The 10,909-nt window shown below is 50.6% G+C and overlaps 2 protein-coding genes across 3 annotated transcripts in view; both read right to left on the reverse strand.

The window, feature by feature from the left end:
* FBRS (fibrosin) overlaps positions 1-177 on the reverse strand; it is a 22,654-nt gene extending 22,477 nt beyond the window's left edge. The window contains exon 1 of the mRNA XM_044659728.1: positions 63-177. Coding sequence (XP_044515663.1) covers positions 63-177 — 115 coding nt within the window. The remainder of the gene's footprint in view (positions 1-62) is intronic.
* Positions 178-2,684: 2,507 nt separating this feature from the next.
* PRR14 (proline rich 14) lies at positions 2,685-9,299 on the reverse strand. Of its 2 annotated transcripts, XM_044659737.1 has the most exons (12): positions 9,032-9,299; positions 7,903-7,986; positions 7,424-7,616; positions 6,820-6,941; positions 6,510-6,723; positions 5,916-5,959; positions 5,303-5,409; positions 4,368-4,971; positions 4,122-4,191; positions 3,940-4,031; positions 3,377-3,448; positions 2,685-3,075 (listed from the first exon to the last, which is right to left on the reverse strand). In XM_044659737.1, exons 1-12 carry the CDS (start codon positions 9,211-9,213, stop codon positions 2,826-2,828), a joined length of 2,034 nt encoding a protein of 677 aa, XP_044515672.1. In that variant the 5' UTR covers positions 9,214-9,299; the 3' UTR covers positions 2,685-2,825. The 2 variants fall into 2 exon arrangements, with proteins under 2 accessions (XP_044515672.1, XP_044515678.1); XM_044659743.1 differs by lacking the exon at positions 7,903-7,986 and having other exon boundaries at positions 8,885-9,124.
* Between the last annotated feature and the right edge of the window lie 1,610 nt (positions 9,300-10,909).

Consider the following 10,909-nt stretch of genomic DNA (forward strand, 5'->3'; position numbering starts at 1 on the left):
GGCCGCCCCCAGCAATGTCCGCGGCGCGTCCCCGGCGGCTGCCCGCCGCCCCCCGCCCCGGCGCCGCCGCTCCCGGTCCCGCCGCGAGCACCGTCGCTGCCGCCGCGGCTGAGAGGCGCCCTCGCCGCCCCAGCCCGGCGGGCCAGGGGCCGGGGCCGGGGCCGCCGCGGTCTCCATGGTGACCGCCCTCAGCCCCGCATCCGGGAGCAACCGGAGCCACCCCTCAAGCCCGGAACCCCGGGGGCTACAGACGGAGCAGGAGGAGGAGGAGGAGGAGGAGGAGGAGGAGGAAGAGAGGGCCACAGCCTCCCCTTTAAGGCGGGGTTTACAGTCCTCCCGGCGGAAAGCTGGGGGCCGCCCCTTTAAAGAGGGAGCCGAAAGTCCGAAGGAAGATGGGAGCCGGCACCACCCCTTTAAGAACGGGCTCAGAGTCCTCCGGGCGGTGTAGGTCACCCCTTTAAAAGAGGCTTACTGTCCTCCTGAGGAAGAAGGGGGAAACCACCCCTTTAAAGAGACTTTGAAGTTTGCCAGCAGCAGCCCCTTTAAGAAAGCCTTGTGCTTCTCCGAGAGCAGCCGACTTCCCCCTGGGAGGGATGGTTTTCAAGACCTCCAGAGGAAGAGCAGGGTTCAAGCCTTTAAAAACGGCACGAAAGCTCTAAGACAGACGCAGGCCCCACCTTTAAAAGGATTTAAGACCCTCCAGGTAACGAAAACTGCTAATTTCGAGAGTTTAAGGTTTTAGTGACACAAACGACCCCTTTAAGGGAATGAGTTAATTTACAGTCCTTCACATGCGTCAACTTCCCCGTTAAACCGAATTGAAAAGGCCTGAGAGAAGAAGGTAAAGACGAGAAGCCACTTTCTCCCTAATCTTTCCGACGGCCTGTCCGTGATTTGGCAGCTCTTGTCCGGCGGCTTCCCCTTTAAGGTAGACGTTGGTGTCCTCCGAGTGCAGCACCTCCCCTTTAAGAAAATTTAAAGGGGCCTCCTCTGAGCCCAGTTTCTCCAGCCTCCTCCTCCGGGCGCCATGAAAGGCGTGAGGGGGGGCGGGGCTGAAGGGGCAGCCCCCAAATCCCCGGATGTGAGGCAATGGTGATGGGGGATGGCTTTGCTTTCCGCCGACATAAAAAGTCCCTTCTTCTCTTCTCTTCCTCCTTCTCTCACTGACTTGCCCCTTTAAGGGCCAGGGAGCGGCCGTTGAGAGGGCGGGGGTTCTGCTCGCGCTCTCTCGTTGTCTTTAGGTTCTCTCTTCTTCTTCACCCCTCCCCCGCCCCTCCTCTCTCTCCGTCTTCCTCTCCTTCTCCTCCTCTTTTCCCACCCCTTCGAAGGACTCGATCGTTGATAGGTCAAGACGGTGTTCGTAATAGGAGGATCTGGGTGGGGATCAGTGGCCCAAGGAACAGCAATTGGATCATGTGAGATGACCCCTCCCCTTTCCTATCCCCGAATCCCGATTAGTCTGACGTATTTCTGGTCCCAATCCCCCGACTCCCCCGCCCCTTCCTGCTGGTCTTTGATTGGGCGGCTCAAGTGACGAAGCACCTGCGTAACTAGAAGGTGGTGCGCGCATGCCGCCCGAGTCGGTTGGCTAATCTGCTGCTCGTGGACGCGGACTGAACTAAATCCGCCTCTTCTGTCCCCTCCTCCCTGAAGTAGTTTCTTCCTCGCATCTCACATGCGCAGTTTCTTCGCCCCACCTCGGTCGACCTTCGTCCAATCACTTGGGTTCCCAGGTGCGGCCCACAGTTTCATCCGGTGGGGGAGCAGGGGCGGGGAGAGGTTTGTGCGCCGCCTCGTGCTCTCGGTCGTAGACCTCAGGCCTGCCTGCCGGCGTATTCTTATGTGGGTAGGGGCCTGGACAGGCGACTGGACAAGGAGCTTGTAACCCACCTCGGCTGCTCCACAGGCTGCTCCGGCCAGACCTTGCACCTTTCTTTGCCTCCAGCCCTTTGGGGAACGAGGTTGCAGTGGGGTGATCTCCGCAGTCCCTACCAGCTCTAATGCTCTGGGCAGATTAACTAGCCTTTGTGGGTGGGAAGCCTGCAAAGAGCCCAAGGCACTTTCTGGCCAGTTTCCCCACTCTGTAGAAAGGGGATGACTATTTTGTAAATCCTATCGAGTGTTCCGTCTACTTGTTCTTTCGTTCAGTCTCCAGAAACCCGCTGGAAACTTCTTGCTAGGGCGACTTTCCTGGTAGAAGATAACTTCCAGTAAAAAAAATTTTGTGTGATTTGGGCCACAAGCTACTCGGGTCTTCAGACATCTCATACTTTTCCAACTCTCAAATCTTTTACATTTTCTCTTCACCAGAACATACTCCCCCAAGTTCAAATCAAAGGCTTGGTCACTCAGTATCTGTGTACCTAAGACATTTAACATCTCTTGGCCTCAATTTTTTATCAGTAAAACCAGAGGGAGGGCACTACTGGACCTTTTTTGTTGTTGTTCCCAGGCAGAAGAGCAGTAAGGGCTATTAGGCAGTGGGAGGTAAGTGATTTAACTTGCCCAGGGTCACACAGCTAGGAAGTGTCTGAGGCCTAATTTGAACTCTGGACCTCCTGTTTCTAGGCCTGGCTCTCAACCCATTGGGCCACCTAGTTTCCCCCTGGACTAAGTAAAACTCCTCCCAGCTCTAAATAAGGTACTGATCTGAGGAGTGGGGGAATCACAAAGGGACAAAATAGTCATATGAAAAACTTTACTAGAAATTAAGGAGAAAAACAGCCTCCTGGCTGAACACCCTTCCCTGGGACCCTTCCTCCCAAGGGCAAGGTCCACAATCCAAGGCTGGACGGACAAGATTCTGGACATGAAAACTAAAGCTCCTAGTCCTTGCCTGGCTCATCTTCCTCTTGCAACAGCAGAGCATCTAGTTCTTCCAGTCTCTGCTGCAGCAAAGGTCCCAGGTCAGGGGTAGGGACTCGGCCTGGGGTAGGGCGACCTGCCCTGGAAGGCCTTCGGTGCCGGGGGAGGCTGCAATCTCGGAATTCCACTGCTCGACGAAGTTTCCGGGAACTTGTAAAGACCAGGGTTCCATTTCTCTCTCGTGGCTCTTCAAAGATAGTCTCAAAGGACCTAGAACCAGAAGCAAGTCAGTGTCCTCTAGAATCACATCAAAACCAGAAGGGGCCTTAGAAGTCCAACTTTCTCATCTTACAGATGAGAAAATAAGAGGATAAATGACTTGCCTAAGACTCTTCTGTTAATAAGTAGCATAGGCAGGACTTTCCATAACCTTAAAGTTATCTCCTGTTTAGCCTTTTTGATACCCACTGATGCCCTCTCCATGACACCACCCATTTTTTCCATCACCTAAACCTTAAAATTTATCATTGTATATCCACTTATCTTTCCCTAATTCCTCTAGTCTACTCACCGTTTGGCTGTAGGGGACCGATAATTCTTATTGGTGTAAATTTCTTCTAGACTGAACTCCTTCTTATTCAACCTGTGGGTTAAAAAGGCAGGAAACACAAAAGCCACTCAACCTAACACCTGACAAAATGACTTAAGTAACCTTAATTAAGCTGGGTTGAAAGACATTAATATTTGCAAATAGTCTAAAAGCTGGAATTCTTTACATCATGGATTCATTAAAGTGACAAAAATCAACAGTGATAAATACGGATTATTTCCTCTCCCTGATCTTGAAATTTATTGTTAAATACTTTTTAGTTCTGTTATTGGGGAAACTAAAAAAAAAAATAACTCTTTGACAGGGTACACTAAGGAGCCAAATGTATTAAAGAGACCTACTATAAAAAGGGTTTTCCAACTTCCTAGCAAAAAGTGAAAAATTAATCCAAATTGAGATTGCTGTATTATTAGTTCTTCCCACAGTGAGAAAAGACCCCACATATAGCAGATAGTAAAAAAATATATATCATATAGCACTTCTATATAAGGACAATGGATGTGGCGTTGACAGAATCCTCTCACCTGATTGGCCGAGGCAGCCCCATTGGAGTGAGGTTGGGCTGAGTCCTAGAAGGTGTCCTTCGGATCCTAAAGCAGGAGACTTTTCCCACTGCCTGGGAGGAGACAGAAAAGGACAGGTCATGAGGTTTGCCCCAGTCCCTTAGTCTAGAACTTCCCCCATTCCCTCCCTCAAATGGTTCTACCTTGGTCTCAGAGTCTGACAGCACCATGTGTTCTGGACGGCGTTGCTCCCCGCCTTGTGGGGAACAAACCCTAAGGGGGAAAAAAAGCACAAGGTAATCATTTCTCTTAGTCCTCTTTTCTCATGTCTAACCCAAAATATTCTGCCACCTCCCCTACCCACCCCAGGAAGAAAAGAGAAAGGAGAGAGTGAAGAATCTAGGGAAGAGAGAACAGTCAGGACACTGCAGTTAAATTGGGTGGGTTACCTGGATTCTGGCAGGTCCGAGAAAGAGGAGGAAGAAGAAGCAGCAGGAGAGCAGGTGGCAACAATGTTTGGGGATATGCCTGACCCTCCCAAGGGAAAAACCTCTTTTCGAAGGCAAGGTCGAGAAGGTGGTGGGGCCCGAGCCAGCTCCCCACCCCCAACTGTATGCCTTCTGGGTCTAGGCCTATTTGGATGTGGAGAGAAGGCTGACCATGCACATCCCCCTTCCCCAGGAGGTCCCAGGTCCGGGCAGGAGTGGCTTCGACCCAAAGAAGGCCTAGGACTAGTAGGAAGGCCAGGGCCCTGGGCCCTCCACTGACGGATGGGGGGACGAGGGCTTACAGGCCCCTCCCCCTCCTCTACCCGGACTCTCCCAGACTCAGGGGCTTCAGAGATGGCAATCTTCAGTTCCAGCTTCATAGGTGAGGCTGGGGATGTAGGGATTGTGGGTGGGGCCTGGGGGGTCTTGGTTGGGGTGAGGAAGATGTCAGCAAAGCTTTCTAGCTTAGAGCGGACCGAGCGGAAGAGGGGTGCCAGGCCCCAAGGGCTCAGGCGTGGCCGCAAGAGGCTGGAGGGTGGGGGAGATGGGGTCTCTGGGTCTGAGCCTGTGTAGGAAGAAGAGAAAAGAAAGATGAAGAGAAAAAAGAACTCCCATATGCATTCCTGCCCAATAACTATCCTTCTAAATAGACCTATCCATTAAGAAGAGAAACTTCAATTCAGAAAGCTTAAGCTCCACCTCTAAAGTGCCTTTAGTTACATATCTGGACATGTTCGGTGAATAGTCTTCTATATTTACAAAGGTTTTACTTACCCCCTTCAAAAGCAATGTATCACATAAAAGATATGTAGCACATAAAATACAATGCCACCTCTTTTCAAGCTACCTACCACCCCTCCAGCAGGACAGGTCAGGGGGTTCAGTGCCCCACCTACCTGGCAAAATGCAATCAGAATGATCCACAGGAGAAGCCTGCCGAAACACTGAATCCAAATCCATGGAAGAAGGCATTGATTGGTGAATAGCTGTCATATGATCAATTCTAGGGGAAAGAGAGGGGCAGTCAATTTTGGTTCCAGGTGAAGAGAGTAATATAGCAATGCTGGATGAAATCCCAGCTCCACCAACTCATCCAATCAGAGTCTGTTTCTCTTCAGAGAATCCATCTCTTCCTAATTACAGACCTGTAAGGGTCACCTTGAAAAAGGGGACAGGGATGGAAGTAGGAGAAAAAGAATCCCAGATGATGCCTTCCCTAATCTACCATGTTGGATTTCAGGGGACATTAAGAAGAGGCATAAAGGAAAGAGGGAAATCAGGAAGGGACTCCCACTTTAGGCTATACCCACCGTAAGGAGACAGATGCTAAAAGTCACAGTAAGCAATGCCTATCCCCTTGCCACACTAAAACCAAACCACTCCCCCTGCTTAAAGCCAAGTTTCCAGGGCACTCAGCCACTGGGGCTACCTCCCCAGAAAATGTAGCAGGTCAATCGGAAAATGCCTGGCTGACTTCTGGGATAGTCCCAGCTGACCCAGGCCCCTCACCTGCATGCTGAGATCCCTGGGTCTTCAGTCTCATTGTTGAAGCCCTGGGGATAAGCGGAACAGAACTCACAGGGAAGGGAGCCACACAGGGAGCCCCCTTTGGCCTCCCTAACACTCAATTGTTGCCTACAACCTTCGTAAAACTTAAGGATATTGACACTGATTCTCCCTTATCCCTAACCTCCCCTCTTAAAAATGACCCCTATTTCTTCTTTCATGCTGTTTCCCCTACCTACAAAGTCCTCCATTCAGCTTATTTAAACCTATTCATCCTTCAAGGCCAAGCTCAAGCTCCAACTCTTTTCTGAAGCTTACCCAAAGTATTCTAGTTCACATTGACCTCAACTTCTCTGAGCTGGTATGAATTTACAGACAGGACCACACAATTTAGCAATTCTAAAGCTGTTCTGAATTTTGTACCATTAGTTCTGCAGAGTGAAAGCTGCCAGAGAAAAGGACCATTTCTTAGGTTTCTTTCATATTCCCCAGAACACCTGTCATAGGGTTGAACACAAAGAAGAGCTCAAAAAAGATTTGACTGATGTAACCCTGGTTTTTCCCTGTTTCTAGTCTCCATTCTTCTGTGATTCTCACCAGTCTCTCCTGGGCCTTCACTGGAGACTGAGGATCCTTAATGTCCTCCAACATCACAAGCAGGGCTGGCTGGGAGATTTTATCCTGGTCTGGAGGGTTCTCCTCAGCCCCCCGCCTGGATGTTCCCAGTTGTAGTGGCCTCCTCCTCTGGACTCCAATACGTTTTGGAGCTCGAGTCAGTGGCTGCCGGCACAGGGTAGACCAGTCAGGAGGTCTGTAAGGGAAGGGGATGAAGAGAGAAGAATTGGGTACATCTGGATTGATTTTTCTGATGTCCTCATATTCTACTCCCATCAATGGGCCCACCCACCTTGACTGAGGGCTCCACGAAGACTGGTCAAGTGGGGAGATAGAAGGCTGGGAGCGGTTTGATTCTAGTCTACTGCTCCGTCTTGGTGTGGTTGAGGGCATTTCAGGAAGCATCTCTTGGGACTAGAAGAAAGTTAGTGGGAAAGAAAAGAAAGTGTCAAAGACGGGAATGGCCAGGTTGACATCAAGTGCATTTGATTAGCTATCCAGAAACACTAAGAGGATGATTGATTTTTGGTGGGCACAAAGAGGGACCATTTTGTGGACATGAATGAACAAGGAATGATGAAACCAGTTTCAAAGAGACTAGCATGGAAGGATAACTATATAAGGATAAGCAAGAGGAGAATGAAAGAAAAGAAAGAAACTAAAGAGAAAAGCACACTCTGAAAATACAGCATGATCATCTAACTCCTTTCATAGGTTGCAGTACTGGCAAAATGACCCAACAATATACCTGGAAGCATCTTTGGACTCATCTCTGGCATTGCCATTTAGTTTCTGCCAGGAAATTATTCCTAGAAATACTACTCTACCAAGTAAATATGTTAAGTATTGAAACCCCATAGGGCAGGATCTATTCCCTACCCTCTTAAGGAACTCACCATTCTGGTAGCAATGACATCCTCCAGCACCACTGTAAGAACCCGCTGAGAAGCCTTCTCCAGGGGTGATGGAGTCCCTGCCACCCTCTGGCTCAGCTTGGGTTCTCCAAGCTGCTGCTGCAGCTTTGGCCGCTTCCGAGTTCTTGCTTCCCATGGTGCTCTGACCAGTGGTTCCCGGTTGAGGGAAGGCTGACTAGGGGGTTTGAAGGGGAGGGAGAAAAGAAGGTGTGTGTGTGTGTGTGTGTGTGTGTGTGTGTGTGTGTGTGTGTGTGACACTCCCCTAGGGGGGTGTTTGATTAGCTCCATTCATATACCCTTTGCCTGGTATGAGTGATGATAGGTCAGGAAGGAAACATAACCCACAATACCCCTGGTACTACCACCCCCAGACTCCCACTACCCTACAGGGGGACTGAGGCTCTTCCCTGAGGAAGAAGGATGAAGGAGATCTAGAGGGAGGCCAGGGGCTACGCTCTCACCTGGAATCTTGGGGCAAGTCCATAGGGATAGCGATAGCTTCAGGGAGTCCCTGAAGGGTCCCAGGTTTAACCCCTGGCTGCAGCCTGGGGTGGGGGAGGGGAGTAAGGGTCAGCCCATCTTCTAGGGCTGTCCCCAACATGGCACCCTCTTTGCTAGGTATAGAATACCTTTAATCTTTCCTGGAGAATCCTTTCACTCCCTGAATACTATTAATACCCATCTCCTTGAAGGAGTCCATTACAGATTGCAGCCTACAGTCTAATTCCTCAGGAAATCTAGAATCTTTTCCTCCCTGGGAACCTTTAAAAGATATACCTATCTCCTCAAGCCCATTGACGAATTACTCTTTCACAACTGCTTGAACCCTTACATAAATCTTTCTATAAACTCAAAGATTCTCCCAATTGTCCTCCCTCTCTCCCATCCAGTCCTTGGGGAAGCCCACCCAACCATCTCTTTTAAAAAAAGAAAAATCTTCCTCTCCATCAATTCCTTTACAAGTCTTTGTACCATAAAATTTGTGCCTCTGATCCTGCACCTTCTCCTAAGTTCCCTCAAAAACTTCCTTCATGGGGGTGGGAGGAGGATGTTCTTTGAAATAGCTTCCCTCAGTGACTTTCCTCCTCTCCAGCGAATTGCAACTATTTTCTTCCCCTCAGACCGATTCAAGAGCTTTCAACCTCGCAAGTTTTTCAAGTTCTTCCCAACAGTTCCCACTAGCGGACTTTCAGCCTTTGCCAGATCCCTGCAGGATAAGTCCTTCAGCCTCAATCTCTGAATCAGAAACCCATGGGACAAGTAATCACCCTCCCTAATACACCAACTCGGAGATCTTTCCACCAGATGTTGCCACCACAAGTCCCCTATTCTGAGATCTCCCCGGTGATCTCCCTTCGAAGATCCCTCGGGATCCACTGTCAAATCGATCCCCGACCCACAGAATCCCGAGAATGTCCCGCCCACCCCAGAGCAATCACCCACCGGGCTTCCTTTCCCGCGGGGGAGAGCATGGGTCGGCTTTCCTCCCTTCATCCCTCCCCGCGACTAGCTCGCGGGCCCGGCTCGCTTTCTCTTTCTCTCCCCGCCCCGTTTCCCTCCCCTTCGCCCATCCCTCCGCCGGCCGCTCACCGCCGCCTCCCGCAGATCCCGGTTCTCAGACTGCTCCCACCTCCGGCTCCTTTAAAACCTGCCCTTCCTGACCCGGCCCAACCGCCGTACACCTTCTTCCCTGGGCCGACGGGCGCCGCCCAATCGCCGGGTACAGTCTTCCGGGGTGGTAAAAAAGGGCGTGAAGCCGCCGCTGCGGCCATCTTCCCTACGGGCAAGAAGCCAAAACTTTCGCCATCGTGCTTGAGGGCAAAGAGAAAAGTGCTATGAGGGCCAAAGAGGCCGGAGTGGCGTCATTTTCTAAGAGAGCAATTAAGAAGCTATTAAAAAAAAAAAAAAAAAAAAAAAGCTTTCTCAGGGATGAGGATAAAGGCGGCGAAGCTAAAGCCGAGCCAAATAGTTTAAAGCAATCTTCCGGTTCGGTTGCCCCGACGTCCCAACAGCCATTGAGTTGGGCGCCACAGAGCAGCTTCAACTCCCTGAATCCTAGAGGAGCCCCACAAGAAGCTACTTCCGGTCCCCTCAGTTCCCTCTTCTCTACGGAATGGGTGGAGCTTCTGTCAGCCCTCGGCTCCACAGCCTGGGACACCCGAATGTGCCCGAAGGTAGAGGCCGAAGCTCAGAAAACACAACTATTCCCGGGGCGGGGTCCGGGATGGGCGGGGCTTTATAACGGGCGGGGTCTCAGCTCCAGAGTGGAGGGTGTCCCAAGAAAGATCACGCACGCGCTCCCTGAGTGACGGGGCGCGGGCGCTGACCGGGTATCACCCAGTAAAAGGAGAAAGCAGCAAGAGGCACATAGGTCCGTGCGCCAGGCTGGACCCCTACCGGGGTCAAGCGACCTCGTGAGGTTCGCCGATGTTGCCTTGTACTTCTGCCAGGAGGAGTGAGGGCGTGTGCGCCCCGCGAAGAGGGTCCTCTAATGGGACCTCTTGCGGGGGACCTATGCCACTTGGACGGGCGGGTGAGGGGCACGGCTGGTTGGGGCCCGGGGGGAAATGAGGTACAAGGAGGGACGGATGAGACGCTGAGGCTCTTAGGGGCTTGGCTGAATGGGAATCTGGAGGATATGTTAGTCAGCCTTTTTGTGTCAGAGACCTCATGATGGCCTGGTAAAACCTGTGGACCCCTTATCAGAAGAATGTTTTTAAATGTATAAAATAAAAAACAAAATATTACAAAGGAAACTAATCAACAGTTATCTAAACAAAGCTATTTTTAAAAAATGTTTTTAAGTTTATGAATCCCAGGCTAAGACCTTGTGATCTAGGCAAGAGAAGGGTGGTTAGTCTCTCTTTTTAAAACCCTTTTCTTCTGTCTTAGAATCACTACTGTTGTATTGGTTTTAAGGCATAAGAGTAGTAAGGGCTAGGTAGTGGGGGGTTAAGTGACTTACCCAGGGTCACACAGCGGAGGTGTGAGGACAGATTTGAACCCAGGATCTCTCATCTCTAGGCCTGGTTCTCAATTCACTGAGCCACCCAGCTGCCCCTGGTTAGTCTCTTCTTGACCTTGGGGGTGAATAGCATGTAATTCACTAGATGAGAAATTTCCAGCCTTAGGATTTGGAGGCTAAACCTATTAGTGGATGGTATTTTCTTGTCTCCTCAGGGTTTCTAATCCTTAAACCAACCCTTATTCCCCATTTGGAACCAGATTGGAAGGAATGAGACCCAGATGCTAGAGCAAGACATCCAAGAACAGCCTGGGGAGATAAAGGATGAAAGAATGGCACAGGAGCCCAAGCTATCTACTAAGAACTGCTCCCTGGATCTGACCTATCTTGGAAGTCCCTTGACAGCCTTTTCCCTTCATTTTTCTCCTTCACTGGTGCATCATTTGAGATTCTCACTGCAATTTCTCTACTAGTAAGTTTTTTACCCCCCCCCACCCTCCCCA

Source organism: Gracilinanus agilis, chromosome 1, assembly GCF_016433145.1.
Source record: "Gracilinanus agilis isolate LMUSP501 chromosome 1, AgileGrace, whole genome shotgun sequence".
NCBI classification, from domain to species: Eukaryota; Metazoa; Chordata; class Mammalia; order Didelphimorphia; family Didelphidae; genus Gracilinanus; species Gracilinanus agilis.